This window comes from Phalangium opilio, unplaced genomic scaffold, assembly GCF_054372755.1.
Source record: "Phalangium opilio isolate 3A_F unplaced genomic scaffold, DU_Popi_V2 ptg000003l_1, whole genome shotgun sequence".
In the NCBI taxonomy this organism is placed as follows: Eukaryota; Metazoa; Arthropoda; class Arachnida; order Opiliones; family Phalangiidae; genus Phalangium; species Phalangium opilio.
The window spans coordinates 1,714,187-1,734,890 of NW_028324145.1; the positions used below are offsets into that span (position 1 = coordinate 1,714,187).

At 38.5% G+C, this 20,704-nt stretch overlaps 1 protein-coding gene and 2 non-coding genes across 4 annotated transcripts in view; 2 read left to right on the forward strand and 1 right to left on the reverse strand.

The window, feature by feature from the left end:
* The first annotated feature begins 2,706 nt into the window (after positions 1-2,706).
* On the forward strand, positions 2,707-2,779 carry TRNAS-GCU (transfer RNA serine (anticodon GCU)). The gene has a single exon. It is a non-coding gene; the product is annotated as a tRNA-Ser (tRNA).
* A 1,103-nt stretch (positions 2,780-3,882) lies between these two features.
* TRNAS-GCU (transfer RNA serine (anticodon GCU)) lies at positions 3,883-3,955 on the forward strand. The gene has a single exon. It is a non-coding gene; the product is annotated as a tRNA-Ser (tRNA).
* Positions 3,956-8,905: 4,950 nt separating this feature from the next.
* Positions 8,906-20,704, reverse strand: part of LOC149717051 (uncharacterized) — a 64,010-nt gene continuing 52,211 nt past the window's right edge. Inside the window, exons 6-10 of one of the 2 annotated variants that reach the window (XM_089834757.1) lie at positions 16,845-17,004; positions 14,187-14,420; positions 11,310-11,508; positions 10,866-11,218; positions 8,906-10,775 (exon numbers count right to left, since the gene is read on the reverse strand). In XM_089834757.1, the coding sequence (XP_089690883.1) occupies positions 10,771-10,775; positions 10,866-11,218; positions 11,310-11,508; positions 14,187-14,420; positions 16,845-17,004 (951 nt within the window). In that variant the 3' untranslated portion in view covers positions 8,906-10,770. Of the gene's footprint in view, positions 11,219-11,309; positions 11,509-14,186; positions 14,421-16,844; positions 17,005-20,704 lie in introns of both variants that reach the window. The other variant, XM_089834756.1, reaches the window with a different exon arrangement.

Here is a 20,704-nt window from a genome sequence, read left to right on the forward strand (position 1 = left end):
AAGTCAAAGTTTTTCCACAATACCTGACGACTATTTAATTTCAGAGCTTCCTTGGCTCAATGAATACCGCGTTCGGCTGTTAACCGAAAGGTTGGTGGTTCGAGCCCACCCGGGAGAGGTGTTGTGGGGTTTCAGTTGTAGCATAAAAAGTCATAAGTTTTCCACAATACCTGACTACCATTTAATTTCTGAGCTTCCGTGGCGCAATGGTTAGCGCGTTCGCCTGTTAACCGAAAGGTTGGTGGTTCGAGCCCATCTGGGAGCGGTGTTGTGAGGTCTCAGATGTAACGTAAAAATTCAGAGTTTTTCCACAATACCTGACGACCTTTCAATTTCCGGGCTTCTGTGGCGGATTTTCAGCTCGTTCGGCTGTTATCGGAAAGGTTGGTGGCTCAAGCCCACCCGGGAACGTTGGTGTTAAGTTTTATAAGTAACGTAAAAGTCATAGTTTTTCCTCAATACCGGAAGACCATTTAATTTCTGAGATTCCGTGGCTCAATGGCTAGCGCGGTCGGCTGTTAACCGAAAGGTTGGTGGTTCGAGCCCACACGGGAGCGGTGCTGTGAGGTTTAAGATGTTACGCAAAAAGTCAAAGTTTTTCCACAATACCTGACGACTATTTATTTTCAGAGCTTCCTAGGCTCAATGAATACCGCGTTCGGCTGTTAACCGAAAGGTTGGTGGTTCGAGCCCACCCGGGAGAGGTGTTGTGGGGTCTCAGTTGTAGCATAACAAGTTGGGAAAACCAAAATATTACCTCTCCGTGTCAAGAAGATTATATAAACTTAAGTATCCAATGAAAACGTTATTATGTTTCTGAGTTGGGGTTTCCCATTTTTGTTGTTGTTTTGAAAAATATATCGCAATGCACGGGCCTTGATAGATATAGGAGGCAATGAATGAAATATATCACAATGCACGGGCCTTGATAGATATAGGAGGCAATGAAGGAAATATATCGCATGCACGGGCCTTGGTAGATATAGGAGGCAATGATAATCTCTCTCTTTGCACGAGAGGTTTATCTTTAATATTTAAATAAATATAATTATTTTTAATTATTTTAATCTTCAATAATTAACATTAATAATAGTTAAATCGTTTAAAATAAAGTTATACCTATTATCTTCTCAAACTTTGCTAATATTGACGTTTAAAGTGAAGGGTACCCCTCTTGCCCGCTTTTTTCAAATTTGGGGTATATATACGATTCGTTTCCATTATAATAGTAAGGAAAAAGCGCAATTGCGAAAACCTTTGGTGGCGATCCCACCTTAGGGAGGCTAGACGTTTCTCGTAACCCTAGCTGATCGCCGCGTATATCCTAAAACCAAACGATGATAACGGAGTAGAAGCCAATGATACAGATTGGTGTCTATGTGGAATAGACGGAAGACCAGTGGATGGTGGTGTTAGAAGCCAGTGTAAGTGCAGACTGGTGTCAATGTGGGATTGACAAAGAACAGAAGACGGTGGTGATTAGAAGCCAGTAAGAACAGACTGGTGTCCGTGTGGGATGGACAAAGACCAGAAGATGGTGGTGTGAGAACTCAAGTAGAGGAGCCATTTCCGTGACTGTGAAAGCAGTTCGGAAATGGCGAACACGTTTGCTCCGATACGCAAACTGCGAACGCGGTCACGTGGGTGTAACAACGGACAGACAGACAGACAGACAGACAGACACACAGACACACACACAGACACACACACAGACAGACACACACACTGACACGGCCGTTACAGAACCTCTCCTGGACTACGTCACACGGAGAGGTAAAAAGTCATAAGTTTTCCACAATAACTGACAACCATTTAATTTCTGAGCTTCCGTGACTTAATGAATACCGCGTTCGGCTGTTAATCGAAAGGTTGGTGGTTCGAGCGCACCCGGGAGCGGTGTTGTGAGATCTCAAATGTAACGTAAAAAGCCAAAGTTTTTCAACAATACCTGACGACCATTTAATTTTTGGGCTTCCGTGGCGCAATGGTTAGCGCGTTCGGCTGTTAACCGAAAGGTTGGTGGTTCGAGCCCATTTGGGAGCGGTGTTCTGAGGTCTCAGATGTAACCTAAAAATTCAGAGCTTTTCCACAATTCCTGACAAACATTTAATTTTTGGGCTTCTTTTGCGCAATGGTTAGCGCGTTTGGCTGTTAACCGAAAGCTTGGTGGTTCGAGCCCATCCGGGAGCGGTATTGTGAGGTCTCAGATGTAACGTAAAAAGTCAGAGTTTTCCCACAATACCTGACGACCATTTAATTTTTGGGCTTCCGTGGCGGAATGCTTAGTGCGTTCGGCTGTTAAACGAAAGGTTGGTGGTTCGAGCCCATCCGGGAGCGGTGTTGTGAGGTCTCAGTTGTAACGTAAAAAGTCAGAGTTTTCCCACAATACCTGACGAACATTTAATTTTTCGGCTTCCGTTGCGCAATGGTTAGCGCAATTGGCTGTTAACCGAAAGGTTGGTGGTTCGAGCCCAACCTGGGAGCGGAGTTGTGACATCTCAGATGTAACGTAAAAAGCCAAAGTTTTTCCACAATACCTGACGACTATTTAATTTCAGAGCTTCCGTGGCTCAATGAATACCGCGTTCGGCTGTTAACCGAAAGGTTGGTGGTTCGAGCCCACCCGGGAGAGGTGTTGTGGGGTTTCAGTTGTAGCATAAAAAGTCATAAGTTTTCCACAATACCTGACAACCATTTAATTTCTGAGCTTCCGTGGCTCAATGGTTAGCGCGTTAGGCTGCTAACCGAAAGGTTGGTGGTTCGAGCCCACCCGGGAACGGTGTTGTGAGATCTCATATGTAACGTAAAAAGCCAAAGTTTTTCAACAATACCTGACGACCATTTAATTTTTAGGCTTCCCTGGCGCGATGGTTAGCGCGTTCGGCTGTTAACCAAAAGGTTGGTGGTTCGAGCCCACCCGGGAGAGGTGTTGTGGGGTCTCAAATGTAACGTAAAAAGCCAAAGTTTTTCAACAATACCTGGCGACCATTTAATTTTTGGGCTTCCGTGGCGCAATGGCTAGCGCGTTCAGCTGTTAACCGATAGGTTGGTGGTTCGAGCACACCCGGGAGCGGTGCTGTGAGGTTTCAGATGTTACGTAATAAGTCAAAGTTTTTCCACAATACCTGACGAACATTAAATTTTTGGGCTTCCGTTGCGCAATGAATACCGCGTTCGGCTGTTAACCGAAAGGTTGGTGGTTCGAGCCCACCCGGGAGAGGTGTTGTGGGGTCTCAGTTGTAGCATAAAAAGTCATAAGTTTTCCACAATACCAGACCACCATTTAATTTCTGAGCTTCCGTGACTTAATGAACACCGCGTTCAGCTGTTAATCGAAAGGTTGGTGGTTCGAGAGCACCCGGGAGCGGTGTTGTGAGATCTCAAATGTAACGTAAAAAGCCAAAGTTTTTCAACAATACCTGACGACCATTTAATTTTCGGGCTTGCGTGGCGCAATAATTAGCGCGTTCGGCTGTTAACCGAAAGGTTGGTGGTTCGAGCACACCCGGGAGCGGTGCTGTGAGGTTTAAGATGTTACGTAAAAAGTCAAAGTTTTTCCACAATACCTGACGACTATTTAATTTCAGAGCTTCCTTGGCTCAATGAATACCGCGTGCGGCTGTTAACCGAAAGCTTGGTGGTTCGAGCCCACCCGGGAACGGTGTTGTAAGATCTCATATGTAACGTAAAAAGCCAAAGTTTTTCCACAATACCTGACGACTATTTAATTTCAGAGCTTCCTTGGCTCAATGAATACCGCGTTCGGCTGTTAACCGAAAGGTTGGTGGTTCGAGCCCACCCGGGAGAGGTGTTGTGGGGTTTCAGTTGTAGCATAAAAAGTCATAAGTTTTCCACATTACCTGACAACCATTTAATTTCTGTGCTTCCGTGGCTCAATGGTTAGCGCGTTAGGCTGCTAACCGAAAGGTTGGTGGTTCGAGCCCACCCGGGAACGGTGTTGTGAGATCTCAAATGTAACGTAAAAAGCCAAAGTTTTTCAACAATACCTGACGACCATTTAATTTTCGGGCTTGCGTGGCGCAATAATTAGCGCGTTCGGCTGTTAACCGAAAGTTTGGTGGTTCGAGCACACCCGGGAGCGGTGCTGTGAGGTTTAAGATGTTACGTAAAAAGTCAAAGTTTTTCCACAATACCTGACGACTATTTAATTTCAGAGCTTCCTTGGCTCAATGAATACCGCGTTCGGCTGTTAACCGAAAGGTTGGTGGTTCGAGCCCACCCGGGAACGGTGTTGTGAGATCTCATATGTAACGTAAAAAGCCAAAGTTTTTCAACAATACCTGACGACCATTTAATTTTTAGGCTTCCCTGGCGCGATGGTTAGCGCGTTCGGCTGTTAACTGAAAGGTTGGTGGTTCGAGCCCACCCGGGAGAGGTGTTGTGGGGTCTCAAATGTAACGTAAAAAGCCAAAGTTTTTCAACAATACCTGGCGACCATTTAATTTTTGGGCTTCCGTGGCGCAATGGCTAGCGCGTTCAGCTGTTAACCGAAAGGTTGGTGGTTCGAGCACACCCGGGAGCGGTGCTGTGAGGTTTCAGATGTTACATAATAAGTTAAAGTTTTTCCACAATACCTGACGAACATTAAATTTTTGGGCTTCCGTTGCGCAATGAATACCGCGTTCAGCTGTTAACCGAAAGGTTGGTGGTTCGAGCCCACCCGGGAGAGGTGTTGTGGGGTCTCAGTTGTAGCATAAAAAGTCATAAGTTTGCCACAATACCTGACAACCATTTAATTTCTGAGCTTCCGTGACTTAATGAACACCGCGTTCGGCTGTTAATCGAAAGGTTGGTGGTTCGAGCGCACCCGGGAGCGGTGTTGTGAGATCTCAAATGTAACGTAAAAAGCCAAAGTTTTTCAACAATACCTGACGACCATTTAATTTTCGGGCTTCCGTGGCGCAATAATTAGCGCGTTCGGCTGTTAACCAAAAGGTTGGTGGTTCGAGCACACCCGGGAGCGGTGCTGTGAGGTTTAAGATGTTACGTAAAAAGTCAAAGTTTTTCCACAATACCTGACGACTATTTAATTTCAGAGCTTCCTTGGCTCAATGAATACCGCGTTCGGCTGTTAACCGAAAGGTTGGTGGTTCGAGCCCACCCGGGAGAGGTGTTGTGGGGTTTCAGTTGTAGCATAAAAAGTCATAAGTTTTCCACAATACCTGACAACCATTTAATTTCTGAGCTTCCGTGACTTAATGAATACCGCGTTCGGCTGTTAATCGAAAGGTTGGTGGTTCGAGCGCACCCGGGAGCGGAGTTGTGAGATCCCAAATGTAACGTAAAAAGCCAAAGTTTTTCAACAATACCTGACGACCATTTAATTTTTGGGCTTCCGTGGCGCAATGGTTAGCGCGTTTGGCTTCTTGTGTGGTAAACTTTATATTTTAATGCATTCATTTTTTATCAGGAATTTCAATTACATGATCACATCAAAGCATCTTGAATTATAACCCAAACCAGGCTAAAAATCACTTTTAGTCACTATTATACAATCATTATTTTAAGCTTGAAAATACATTGAAGTCCCTTTCTCCATTGCCGACTCAATTTATGGCGCCACATTCTTTGTGGCAACAGGATTTCATGGGCTCCATGTCTTAATTGGTGCCAAGATGTAAGGCCTTGTCTCGATGAGATTGAAATCTTAGAAAATTGGTTCCAGAGGTCTAGGTTTCTTAAATCTAATATTCTCTAAAAGACTAATTTGGAAAAGGAGGATGAGATTGGGTATGTTTTATCTTGGAAACTGGTTGTAAGCATTGAATTTACAATTTTGACATAGGAAATTAATTTTTATTTAAAAAAACTATTCATTCTATAAGCTTAAATCTTCTTCATTATAATAGAATAGATTGTAACACACCTCTCATTCAAATTTCAGGACATTTGGACCAGTAGATCCGAAGAAATATTCAGTCATCACTTTGACTTTTGGAAAATTATTTTATATCAAACAAAAAAAAACTGGCCAAAAAAGCTACCTCATCCCATAGAACTTATTTGTTACTTTTGCCATCATTCGAACTTCCCGCCGATTATCCAAAGGTCTCATTTATTGGCCGATTGAACGGGCTTCTATAGTGCAGTCTCAGATTAATAACCCCCTGGATATGAAAGGAAATAGGGAGGCATACTTGAATAGGGCATCGGCATCTCTAGCGCCCCTATAGTCAAAACTTGGAAAAAAGTTACCCCAAACAGACTCAGTAAGCGCGTGACCGCGTTTGCTACTCCATGCTCGGCTACTTTTTATCCGCGGTTCCAGTTTCTTTTTCTCTTCTCATCGCGGTACCTGGTCCGGAGGGTTTGGTCACTAAATTCGGTAGGGTTTTGGTTTTTTTATTTATGTAAAAATTAGATTAAACTATAAATTTGATAAATCAAATGACAGGAAAGCAATAATGGTCTTCGAAGACACAAAAAAACCGTTTACGTTTGCTAGGCATTGCCAGAAATTCGAATAACCATACAATTCAAACTGCGTCGTCTGCATGGGGTGACAAAGTTCTACGTTTTGCCGTCTGAGGGCGCCACATGGCGATACTATTTGAAAACGCCCGGTTTTGCTTGCCTTTCATATCCAGGGGTTATTAATCTGAGGTGCAGTTTACGCCAAGGCTTAGATTATAGAGCTGAACTCACACGAATGTTAACGTTCAATTATAATTGTTAAAATAATAATTTTTAATTTGGCGATTCTTACAACCAAATTTACCTCATTTTCAGTGATTAAATAAAGTAATTAACTTTTCTGAGGTCTCATAATAGAATTTATTTGGCAATACGCCTCCTGAAATCCGCCATGTTAATATCGCTATTCAAAACGATTTGCGATGCCTGGTTGGCTAAAAGCGAAGCCAGGCGTAGATTTCAATGCCTACATACTTTTAAGGGCTCTTCTTCAGTGATAGAAAACCTTAAAGTTACAACTGAACCTATGACTATGCACTGTGCAATCTTCGGTTGGTTGCTGGGATTTTTTTTCTTGGATTTAAAAAGAAGTGTGTTCCGAAACGCTCTGAACTAAGAACCGTAGCCCGTGGTTTGGAATAAAATAGGGATCGGTGAATTACCGGTGTTCAGCTCCGAACGACATGAATTTCAACGCGTTAACTCGCCAATCGTGTCACATGCTACATGATTTTGTCGCTTTGATTTTCATTTTTAACGCGACAAACTCGCCAATCGTGTCACATGCTACATGATTTTGACGCGATTATTTCGGTTTTTTGTCGCGTTGAATTTCATTTTTAACGCGACAGACTCGCCAATCGTGTCACATGCTACATGATTTTGACGCGTTAAAAATATTTTGACGCGATGATTTCGGTTTTTTGTCGCGTTGAATTTCATTTTTAACGCGACAGACTCGCAAATCGTGTCACATGCTACATGATTTTGACGCGTTAAAAATATTTTGACGCGATGATATCGGTTTTTTGTCGCGTTGAATTTCATTTTTAACGCGACAAACTTGCCAATCGTGTCACATGCTACATGATTTTGACGCGTTGAAAATATTTTGACGCGACGATAATTTAGACCAATGATATACTAGATTAAATGTCGTGAAACTGGTAATGGACGAATTATGTTAATGAACATCATTTAACAACTCCCTTTGGGCAAATATTTCTGGTTATTGGACAAAGCTTGAGCCAATAGAAAACCATCGAAAATGAACGACACGATTTTGTCGCGTTAAAATGAAAATCAACGCGACGAGACGATTTCATCGCGTTAAAATATTTTCAACGCGTTAAAATTATTTTGTTGCGTTAAAATTTAAAGACACGCCCTTGCCACTCCCTTCTGATTTCCGTAATATGATTCGTTGAAATATTTTTATCAAAAATATCCGTGGATTTGGTTGGTTATAAATTTTAACGCGACAAAAAATTTTTGTCGTGTTGATTTTAAATTTTAACGCGTTGATTTGTGTTGCATGTGACACGATTGGCGTTCCATACACGTGACATCATCAATTCCCCCATCTCTCCCCCCCAAACACCATCACGTGACGTCATCAATAATTTTACCCTGAAAGGGGGAAAGAAGGGGGGTAAAACCTGGGTTATAAGGCCGTCCTTACTCTCTTACCTGTGATCTTAGTTGGAAATTTGTCCAGAAAGAAACTCTTGAAAATTTATTTTGAGGAAAACAAATTGGGGTTTTTAGTGTAAAAGTATGCAATCAGCGAAACGTTTTCACATTGAAAACTAAATCTAAACAGCGTATTTAAATGAATATCGCATTATATAGTTAAAATACAATAACAAATAGAAAAAGAATGTATTCATAGGTTCTATTTGAAAATAAGTTCAAATATCATAAAAAGTGCTTATCTTGCCGAAACACGTTGATTTAAAAAATCGATATGAAAATCGAACTGAATACGTTTTAAGAGTTCAATCGATTTAAAATGAATTTTTGGTTAGCACTGTGAAGGAAACCTACCTGAATTTTGGGAGAATATTCCAGTAAAAATGTTTTCCAAAATTAATTTGGGAAAATAAAGTAATTTTTTCAATGTCAATTCCATTTGCTCAAACATTTTGTCATTAATTTTGCAATATTTTCAAAAGAGCAAGGAAGCGTTACATTAGCTTTTCGATATAAAAAGGGCAATCATGAAAAATAATTTTTTCCTTGCTATAGGGTACTTTTGTTTCGCAACTCGCTCCGCTTATACGGCCATCGTTTCCCTCATTTTGTGTCGGCAATTCAAAATGACTTATAAATCAATCATCGAAAAGTTGCTGTGAAAGCAATTTAGCATTATCTTGCAGAATTCGACGATCTTTAGACGTTGACTTAAGTTTTACGGTGAACACACTAAATGCAAAATTCAATTACAAAGACACAAACAAAAATTCGTCTGTGTATTTATTTCACTATCGGGATTAGTTTAAAATAACTCAGAAGAAATTAAATGCCACTATCTATTTCATTATCCTTAATCAGCTAGTTCTTCTTCCAGGAACTACAATGGAGTATAGACATGCTAGTGGTAAATTAAAACGATGCTGCACGTGTTTTTTGTTATATCGTTATGCACGACACGAGCTCTTTCGAAAAGAATGGAAAATGTCACGAAAAGAATGGAAAATGTCATGATTAACGTTTTTGGGAAAAAACTAAAACAATTTTTTTAAATAATTTATGTTTTAAAATCATGTCTCTAAACTTAAAAATTACAATATCTGGGACTTCAGTCATTTTATTTTTTCACTTATCTTTTAAGCCTTCGAAACAGTTTTCATTAATACGTCTAGGTTCAGTCTGAACTTTTATCAATTTGACTAGAAACAATTACATTTTTACAATGTGCAGATATAGTAACTCCCTAATATTCCTTAACACTTATTGTTTTTAATAGAATTTTAATATTCTATATATATATTTTCACCGCGAGTCTGTTAGAAAAGCGAACTGCCTTCATATTTTCGAGACTGAGACCGAAATAAGCCTTGCCGGAGATCCCGTATATATATGGATTTTTTTAAATTTTGCAAAATCATTTTCATGTACTCTGGGCGTGTTAGTAAGTTTGGTCTTTCAATTCCATGATTCTAATCATGTTGCAAACATCTACTTTTTCTCTGATGGACCTTTGAGGCTCTAATCAATTTAATGCATGAGTGCCTGGATGGCAACTTTTGACCGAGGCTTAGTCAAATCGTTAAATTAAACCGATGAATATATAAATTTAACTAAATCCGACTTTTTAATTATTTTTTAATTAAATTTCAATATAGTTTTACTTACGAAAAATATTATAATCATAGCTTATTAGCCTACAGTTTATATTTAGGTAATACCGTTATGTACAACTTAGTTGAATTTCGTCACATATTTTTCAAGAAAAACTTACTTTTAAAAATTTCTTTTTACCGTTTTTTAGTGTAAAAAATGTGAAATCGTCAAATACGTTATCTTATAGAAAACTTATACAAATCAGAGTATTTCGATGAAAACTGCCATAAATAGTTAAATTAATATGAAAATACAAAAAAAGTCTTCATCGATTTTCTTCGAAGAAAAGTTAATAGATTCGCAAATACGTCGATTTAGATTTTATAAAAAATTCGAAAAATAAACTTATTTTATCTATATGGAATCAAGTTAAAAAACATTCGTAGTAAACCTAGTTGAACGTTGTCAGACATCAAGTAGTGTCAAGATTTAAATGAAAACTATTTTCGTCCATATATAGACCGAAGAATGGATCCGATCGTTGACATATCGCAGATTTTAGTTATACCAAGAACGAATTCAGGATACAATAAGAACGTTGAAACAAGGCAATGTTGGCGCCATGAAGTCATACTTTTCATAATATGAGGGAGGGGCCCATTTTTGGGAATATGGAAAATTTAGTCTCCTAGGTCTGGGAGTGTTGAGAAAAAACTTGTTAAAATCTTTAATGATGAACTGATATATTTAAAAAGAGTGGTTATAAAGAATCTAGATTTTTCTATAAGAGAGCCTGATTTATCTGGGACAAAGTCATTACAACGGATTTCCCAAACTTGGCCGTATAACGCCAAGGCTTAAGGCTAGAGAACCTGAATGTGATTCGAGCCAATTTAATTGATTTATAACCCACCGACGGCGCTAAAAACGGATTTTAAGTCGTTACCTAGAACGAAGGCGGTAACGGTTATCGAAAGAAGTATGACTTCGTGGTACCAGGGGACAATGTTACCATTCCACGTTCTTATGGTATCCTGAATTCGTTCTTGGTTATACTACGTGGTTAAACAAAGAAAAACAGTTGCTAGTCTGCATTTAAAATGTGATCGTCATACTACCAATAAACTTTTATCTAAATTTCTCACTTTCCAGGTTTGTCTTCATAGATATTTGTGCAGTTCCCAAGTAAGTGTTCATTCTCGTGAGGCCTCGATTTCTGCGCCTTCGAAACGAATGCTGCCTCATATTAATTGAAATTTCAAAGTGATTTTTCTTTCTATTCCCGTTTCTGTTATTCCATCCGATAAACAACTCGACGAAGAATAAGACGCTACAAAAAGCTTGCGCCATGAAGGTTATGTAAAAAGCTCCAGCGACGGCGAACAAATTCAAATCGGATACGGTTTGTATCGGTCGTTCCCAAGTCAAATAATTCAGTGAGTATTCGCTGTTGAAATCTCCATATTTGAAAGGTTTAGTCTCAAATAACACCAAAATACTGATAAATGAAACAGACAATGGAAAGATAAGGTTTGAAATTTTGATATTGTTTAAAATACTGTATTATTGTCGTTAATTCCTTCGTTTACCTGTTCATGAAATTATCGCAAAATACTTTGTTTTCGAAGAAGGACGCATTAACGGTGTAAACAAGAAAATGGCTCGCATCAACCGATTTCGAAAAGTAGAAACCCTCGTACATGGATTTCAAGTTTGTTAAATTGGCTGGTTCAATTGTGAGAGCTTTGTCGAAAAGCCACGTCAAGAAATGGCTGCTCACCATCAAAGCTATATTGCCATTAAGGATGTTCTTATAGAACTTCATCTCAAGTAGTGCAAACATATTAATGAAATTCTGAGCGCTCAAATGATATTTCATCCAATTATCAAAATTATTTTCTTGCTTGGCCTAGAACATCAAAAAGCGTTTGTTGATGTTTAAAGGCTGGTTTTCACCGGACCAAAACGCTGGAAAGTCCACGTGCCGTGCCGTTTTTTCAGAGGTAATTTTCCGCAAATTTTCGCGTTTTCTGGGAGCCAAGCACGGAATTGGTTTTCTATTATTCCGCAAATTTTTACCGAAAGGAAGGCGGTGGCCAATAGGAATCGACAAACAATATGAATGACGTCACAGGCCTGGTTTTGGTCAGCTTGCTAGAGGTTTTTTTCGACACCATTTATTTTTAGCCACATCGTATATACGATGGACTATTAGTTTGACCAGGTGTGTGAAGACGAAGAAGAAGATGAGCTGTTTTGCTCGTTAGTTTTAAAAATTACTTCGTATAACCACTTCTAGGTGGAGCTGGCCTCATAATGTTTTATCAACAACTTTTAGTTTATATATTTTCTTCTCCACCACCACCGGGAATCGAGCCTGGCACGTTTGGTTAGCCAGCCTGATATATAGGAGCTGTCCGAGCTGTGCTTAGTGAGCTCCGAGAGAGAGATAGGAATAGGATAGAAGCGGTCCAAGCGGTGCTGAGTGAGCTCCAAGAGAAAGAAATAAGATATATAAGAGGTAATAGCTGGCGAGGATTCTATAGAAGCCTGCTTTGGCAATTTTGATGATGATGTAGAAGATGTTTTGTTCGTTATTTTTAAATAGTACCAGAAGGCGATTAGGCTTACACATGAAGTACGTAACATGTGCTTGGGGAGCTACACGATATTCTCTAAGCTCCTAGGAAAGAACCTCCCCTTGCGCGGAGGAAAATAGTTCAGTAACGCGGTTCCTTCTGATCCTTGCGATCCTTCCGTCTTAAGAACCGATTAATCAGGTACATAAACTACTATAAAGACTGAGTAGGGTGTTTAAAATATTCTTTAGATAAAACTATTCACAATACTAAAAGTTATTTGAGAGTTAGAAACGAAGATCTTATCCATATGGGCAGTTTTTGCTTGGACTATTTAAGACGCCGTGTATCTGTTTGGTAACGAGGAATGTTTTCTGTTCTCGCGGCTACGGCGAGCCCAGCCGCCGTCAGCTCCAGAATCGGGATACCGCCGATACCTAGCCAAGTCTTAGTATAGTTTTCGAGTCTACTATAGTTCGCAGAGCTATTTTTCTCTTGAAATTAAAAAAAATCATATAATATTTAGGTGAAGACTTATTAAGTGACTCGGAAATTTTCGGAATTTGAGCTTTAAAACGTTGAATATATTATAAAGACTACCGAACGATACCGCAAATTTGCCTTCCGAGCGACGGCGAGGTCGAGTCGAGGTCCAATGCAAGAAAATAGTACTGTAGCCGTCGCCGATTGGTCTGGCATCAAAGAAGTTATCTACGGTTAGGGGGCTCATGATTGGTTAAAAGTTTTTTGTTCGTCTGCTTAGTTTTTACTTCGGGAATGTCATGAAATCCACGGCGAAAGTTATGGAAAAGTGTTACTTACGTACTTTATGTGTGAAGCCTAATCCGCTTTTGATAGTTTTTCGTAAAACCACTTCTAGGTGGCGCTGGCTGAGCAATGTTTTGTCAACTAATTTTAAATTTATAATATTTACTTTCCTCTCCACCACCACCGGGAATCGAACCCGGGACCTACAGCACGCCAGCCTGTTACTATACTGCCACCTCTACAGTCGCCTGTTGAATGAGGGCTGCAGAGATAGTAGGAGAGAGAACGAAAGTGCATATGAGCGGTCCGAGCTCAATGAGCACAGAGAGAGAGAGAGCGAGTGAGAGAGAGAGAGTAAGAGAGAGAGAAATATAGGATATAGAATCGGTACGAGCGGGCGAGAATTCTATAGAAGCGCGCTATGGCAATTTTGCCCATAGATCTTTTGGTTTCTTCTTAGCTACAAGATATCGATGGGACTAATAGTTTTACCCGAGTGCTGGTAGTAGGTGAAGTATTAGTAATTAAATTAGTAAAGGGTGCTGGAGACATGTGATTCACGTTGCCAAGCAGCTATTGAAAAGTAATTCCACCTTACCGGTATAACAGGGGATATTTCCCTAGAAGTATATTTATTGTAGTAGGGATAGCGAGAGTTCATAAGAGATGTGGCTTAATTATGGGTAAGCCCATCTTGTTTCAATTGAAGGCGTTTATTTTGTCGAGTAAAATTAATAAAACTGTTTCATTTTAACGAATTTGTTAAAGTCGTACGTTTGGCTTATATTATAAAATAAACGTTTTTACAAAGACAATAAAAACTAAGAAAATCGATAAGTTGCTGTTGGTGCATTTTCAACATGACTGGTAAGCCTTGGTCTCCGTGAACTCGCGCTTTTTCGTATTACAAGTTTCGGTAAAAACGGTTTGCCGCGGGTTTTTTGTGGAATTATCCGCAAAATTATGCAGAAATGTTTTTAACGGTTCCGTGAAATTTGGTCGGTGAAAACCAGTCTTAACTCAACTTAAATACTTTATGTAAAACTATTGAAGGCTTTCTGTTTATTAATATTCTATTGTAGCGTAGCTTGAGTAGGCTTAGATTTAAATAAGGAATACTCGCTCGGTTTTTAAAGATGTTATGAACCAAGCCACCTTCTCCAATCATTGGTTGAATTTCGCCTCGTTGTTGAAAATGTTGAACGTCTTTGACTGTCTCAATGAAGAAGTATTTCTCGTCAAAGAACTCCGACTTCAGGAAACAACTCATCAAAAATCCTATGAACATGACGCCTATTAACCAGGACGCCAACAAGATTCGCTCAGATATATGACGCAAATGTTCAGGATACGCTATGGTAAATGTATTTAAAGTTAACCGAAGTTTTACCTCCTGGCTTTACACTTAAGGAACATTTAGGAACATTCTGTTGCTGATACACGATTCCGAAGAAGTTTCAAGCTTTTAAAGAGATTTAAGTTAAGAATTTCTTGGCCCCGCGTGATGTGTACATAAGTTGCTTAGCTGCATGGAAAAGAATATTGGCAACCGCCCATAGGATTTTGGGAGAACTATTGTCAAAAAATTGTTGTTCTCTAGTGCGGTGTTTTGCTTGCGTATTCTACGATGCTTGGTTTGTCATCGTTTTATCGAGAAAAAAAGAGACAATAAATCTCAATAATCTTGGAGTTGAGATCAGTTCAAATTTCACACCTTAATGCTTTATATAGGCAAACAAATGGAATAGACCTCGGAGGCTCGGAGTACACTGTCTTTCCCTTTGAATTGAACAGAAATTTGGAATATATCTGGACTCAGAATCAATAATAATTCTGGGAAAGTTTCGTTTTGTAACTGTCTCGGGAGACCGAGAAAAATCTGGCCAATTTGAGCTCTTTTAGACCAAAACCCCATAAAAAATTTTAACACGTCTGACACCTAGGTATTTTGGATGATGCAAAATCAAGGGACTGACCCAACGACAAATATATTGCTATATAAGCTGGTTGTATAGTCCTATTTTCACCGAAGTAAAAAATATCCAAGTACAATAATACCAAAAGCGGACACAAAGTACGTAAGTCCCACTTTCCAAAGCTTTGGCCGTGGATTTCATGACATTTTCCGAAGTAAAAACTAAGCAGACGAACAAAAAAGCTTTTGACCAATCATGAGCCCCCTAACCTTAGATAACTTCTTTGATGCCAGACCAATCGGCGACGGCTACAGTACTATTTTCTTGCATTGGACCTCGACTCGACCTCGCCGTCAACCTAACCGGGAAGCTCGGAAGGCAAATTTGAGGTATCGTTCTTAGCCTTTATAATATATTCAACGTTTTAAAGCTCAAATTCCGAAAATTTCCGAGTCACCTAATAAATCTTCAACTAAATATTATAAGAATGTTTTTAATTTCAAGAGAAAATAGCTCTGCGAATAATAGTAGACTCGAAAACTACACTTAGTCTTGGCTAGATATCGGCGGTATCCCGATTCCCGAGCCACCGGCGGCTGGGTTCGTCGTAGCCGCGAGAACAGAAAACATTCCTCGTAAAAAAAAACAGATACATGGCGTCTTGAATAATCCAAGCAAAAGCTACCCAGATTGATAAGATCTTCGTTCCTTACTCCCAAATAATCTTTGGCATTGTGAATAGTTTTATCTATTTTATTTTGGACACCCTACTCAATCTTTATAGTAGTTTATGTACTTGATAAATCGGTTCTTAAGGCGAAGGATCGCACCGATCCGAAGAAGCCGCTTTACTGAACTATTTTCCTCCACGTAAGGGGAGGTTCTTTCCTAGGAGCTTAGAGAATATCGTGTTGCTCCCCCATGCATATGTTACGTACTTCATGTGTAAAGCCTAATCGGCTTCTGACAATTAATACCAACATTGTTCCCAGAAGTGATTAATAAATACGAAAGAAATATCGACATTATTGTCATGGAAATACGAAATACTGTGTTCACTATAAGCATTTAATTATTATTTTAAACAGGTTTAGTTATGGTAAGCATTTTAAACAATAAGGTTCCCTACCATACTCGATCGAATTGAATCGTCTTTATTGCTTGCTGAAAAATTCCCTCAAGCCACATCATTTATTTACCCGTGAACCAGGTTGTAAACCCCATGTTCTTTGATACTTTCCACTGAGTTGAGCCCAATAAACACGCTCTTTCATTATTGATGAACTTTTAAAAAACACCCTGATAAGTTCTTTGTCCAGCCTCTTGATTCCGCATCATACGCAATACATTGGTGCCAGACGTGTTAAACATTTGTACAGGGCTTTGGTCTAAAAAAGAAGAAATTAGGCCAGATTTCTGGGACATTTTTCTCGGTGTCCCTTGACAGTTTCAAGATGAAACTTTCCCAGAATTGTTTTTGGTTGTTAGTTCAGATATATTCCAAATTTAAGTTCAATTGAAGAGGTGGAAGACAGTCTACTCCGATTTTTTATCCATCTGCTTGCCTTATTTTAACATTGAGGAGCGAAACTTAAACTGTCCTCAACTCCTAGATTATTGAGATTCATTGTCTCTTCTTTCGACAAACCTATTTCCAACTAAGTCTCGTAGAAAAAGCAAGCAAACACACCGCAACAACGAACAATAATTTTTTAACATTATTTCGCCCCAAATTTTATGGACTGTTGCCCTTATTCTTTGAATGGTGATTTAAAAGTTTTGAAAAGATCGACCGTCTTAATTTTCCTAAATGATCCCTAGATATAAAGAATCAAAACCTTGAACTTTCCACGTAACTTACGTTCGAAGAAGAATATGGATAAAATATTCCATAAAACCTTAAAATACCGAGAGATTGTTCTCCATAAAATATGTCTTCCCTTTGAAATGGTAGTAAGCCATAGATTTCGAGTCAAAAGAAAAGAAATAATGATTGCAAACGCGAATATACTTGTGCCAGCCTGAAAATAATTCTTTAGCCTATCAAGTATGTCGTGTGCAGGTACATATACGGCCCTGGACGAAGGTTTCTGGACATTTTTTATTAGCTGCCATTTTATTTCTTAAAGATCTAGAATAAGAAGATATGACTTTCTAGACACGTTGGTTTCACAAAATAAATTTTCAATGAAAAATGACACGTTGGAAATATTATTGCGTTATTAGTACTCTGTTAGAAAAAACGGTGTTTCATGGCTGTTTGGAAATGCCTTGAGGTGTATATACTCTTTTAGAGTGTTTTTAATTGAGATGGTGTTTTCTCCCTAAAAAGTGCTAGTGGACTCTTTTTAGGTATTTTTTAAGGAAATGGTGATTTACTGGTACGTAGAAACATTTTTAGGCTTTATTAACTCTTTCAGGTGTGCTTTAATCTGAAAGGTGTTTTTGTTTCAGTTGGAAGGTGTTCTATCACTGGGTGCTTCGAAAAACGGCACGGTGTTAATTGACTCTCATTGAAATGTTTTTAAACGAAAATACTGTTTTTAATATAAAACTGTTTGAATGGTGCACGGATAAACACACTTGGGCTTTACTTAACGCTTTTATTAGCTTATATGGTGTTTTTTTTAAAGTGGAAGGTTTTCGATATGAGCTTAGAGGGAAATCATCTACTAATTCTACCTGCTTAGTGAAACATCCTAAAAATATCCCAAGATTTTAAAAATCAAAATTATTTTATATTTCTTCAGACTACCTTATATCAAATATTTGAAGAAATTCATACTTAGTTTGATTTTTCAATCATTGGGAAATAATTCTAGGAGAGTTCCATATGCTGGAATGTCTTGGAATTAGAGGAATTCATAAAAAATCACTTGAATTTCCACTTGACACAGGTTTTTATCTCTCCCAGTGACGATGACGTCGTGGAGAGGTATTACACTGGACGTATCTGTGTATGTGTCTGTCTGTCACCGCGTTCGCAGTTTGCAAATCGGAGCAAACGTGTTCGCAATTTCCGGACCCCGTTCGTAATTAACAGAAATTAGCAAAATTCTACTTCATTACGCTCTCTCCACACTCGTTTTTCTAATGGTATATACCACCATTATATACTTATGGCTTCTGTCAACACCATCATATACACATTACATACACGCAAATCTGAAACATTGGCTTCCACTCCATTATCATCGTTGGGATTAAGATGTACTCGCGATTGGCTAAAGTTACGAAAAACATCTAGCCTCCCAATGGCAGGGCTTCTACCAAAGGTTCACGCAATTGGGCTTATTCCTATCATTTGTGAATCGATTGATACCCTAAATTTCCAACGGTTTACGCTACAAGTCAAACGTCAACAATAGGTATGATTAAAATCATTTTAAGAATAACGTTTCTTAAAACGACTTAACTAGAATTAAGGTAAAATACTGACAATTAAAAAAATTAATATCATTTATATTTATTTAATTATCTAAGATAATCTTCTTTCTTCGTAACACAAGTGGACATTTAGGTATAGTCCCACTGGACCGAATCCCATTGGACCGGAACCGCTTTTTGGTTTTTTATGAAGAATATATTTAAATTTCCAGCCCAATGGCGGGTTTCTGCTGAATGGGAATTTATTTGAAAGAATTAGTTAATTAAATGTCTGTGAGGATTTCGAATCACCGCAGCAGCATGGTAGAATATCAGGCTTTTAATTCTGATGCTCGGGTTCAAACCCAGAGAAGGAAATTGTAAGTTAGGTTAGGTTAGGTTCGGTTAGGTTAGGTTATTATCCTATTAATTAGCTGCCACCTTTTCCAAAACATTCTCCTACTAATTAGCTGCTACCTTTTTCAAAATATTCTCCTAATAGTTAGCTGCCACCTTTAACAAAACAATGGTTCCTATAATTCGTTGCCACCTTTTCCAAAAAATTCTCCTACTAATTAGCTGCCACCTTTTCCAAAACATTCTCCTACTAATTAGCTGCTACCTTTTCCAAAAAATTCTCCTACTGATTAGCTGCCACCTTTTCCAAAACATTCTCCTACTAATTAGCTGCCACCTTTTCCTAAATATTCTCCTAATAGTTAGCTGCCACCTTTTCCAAAATATTCTCCTAATAGTTAGCTGCCACCTTTTCCAAAACAATGGCTCCAATAATTCGTTGCCACCTTTTCCTGAATATTCTCCTATTCATTAGCTGCCACCTTTTCCAAAACATTCTCCTACTAATTAGCTTCCACCTTTTCCTAAACATTCTCCTACTAATTAGCTGCCACCTTTTCCAAAATATTCTCCTAATAGTTAGCTGCCACCTTTTCCAAAACAATGCAATTTTCTCCATTATCAATCACTCTTAAAATTAAATTTTGCATTTCAAATATCAATATATATATACAACGAAAACTGTAGGGTAAAAAAAATCCTTAAAAAAAGTGAAAACGTTTGCTATTTAAATTTTGATATATATTTTCCCAAAACCGCACATTTGGGCTGTTTTCGGTTGAATGGGAAACGCGTTCGGTCGAATGGGATTCGGTCGAATGGGACACAAGGAACATTTATATAGAATGAGTAATGAAGATTGAATCTGAATAGAAACACTGTACGCACATCAAAAGTTAATATAAAGCGAGTAGGATAAATCCAAGGTCTGTAAATGCGCAAAAAATTGCACGGATAAATCGATCTCTTACAAAACCATAACACTTTCTTATTGCAGAATATTAAATGAAAATATGTTAAGTATGATTCGGCATTACGATTCATTTAGTAGTTTTGTAGCTATAAAGCTCTGCTTCATTTCAATATTCCAAGAACATCTTTTATATTAATATATCAAATTTGGTGTTTACCTTTTCATTCTGCTTTACTACATTTGTATTCAGTGTAAACGTGAATTTAAAGGGATAGAATCAATGTTTTCCGACTAGTACAAGATGAGGGCAGTTTTAGGTAAAAAAATGTGCCTTAAATTATGTGTGCCCAAAAAAAATGAATTAAAACGTTTAAAATTAAGAAAAGTACGTTAGACATTTTGAAACTAGCCGCGAAATACCGCCCAACTTGTTTTTACCCTAGTGACGTTGCTAATGTCTCTTGATTCACTGGTTGTTTGTAAATAGGAGAATGAAGGGAGCTCTAGACCACCTTCACTATCACCGGGGAAGCGGCGCATATTTGAGAAGACCTTTGTAAACATAATTCTGATTTTTCATGTTTATTATCCTTTGTTCTCTTAACTCTTGGTTACGTTGTAGAGTAAGGATGATAGAGATTTGTCAAAATTGTTACAGGTAATGTCCAAAACACCACATTTTTGCGCTTTTTGGCAAAGGCTTAGCTTCCATGTATAATAATGGTATGGCTTTATTTCAGCCTAATGGCCCTAATCTAAGCTTTAACATATTTTTAATTGTAATTAAACATAGTAAAACTATTACTTTGAACACCAAAATTACAGTGAAACTATTTACCTTCCTTTATAACTTTGAAAGCATCCGTATCGAAATGAGTTATTTTAATTTGGCGAAAATTGCAGAATAGTATGAAAACTACTTTTAGGAGTAAATCTACTGCACCTCCAAGCGAGAAGAGGGTCGCGGGAGTAATTTAGTTTTTTTCGCTCGTGTTTTTGCAAACGCCTGTAGAGGGGGCAGTGATCGGAGCGGCGCCGAAAACTAATACTTTTATAAATTAATTAAAATTAGTTAAGTTATTAAA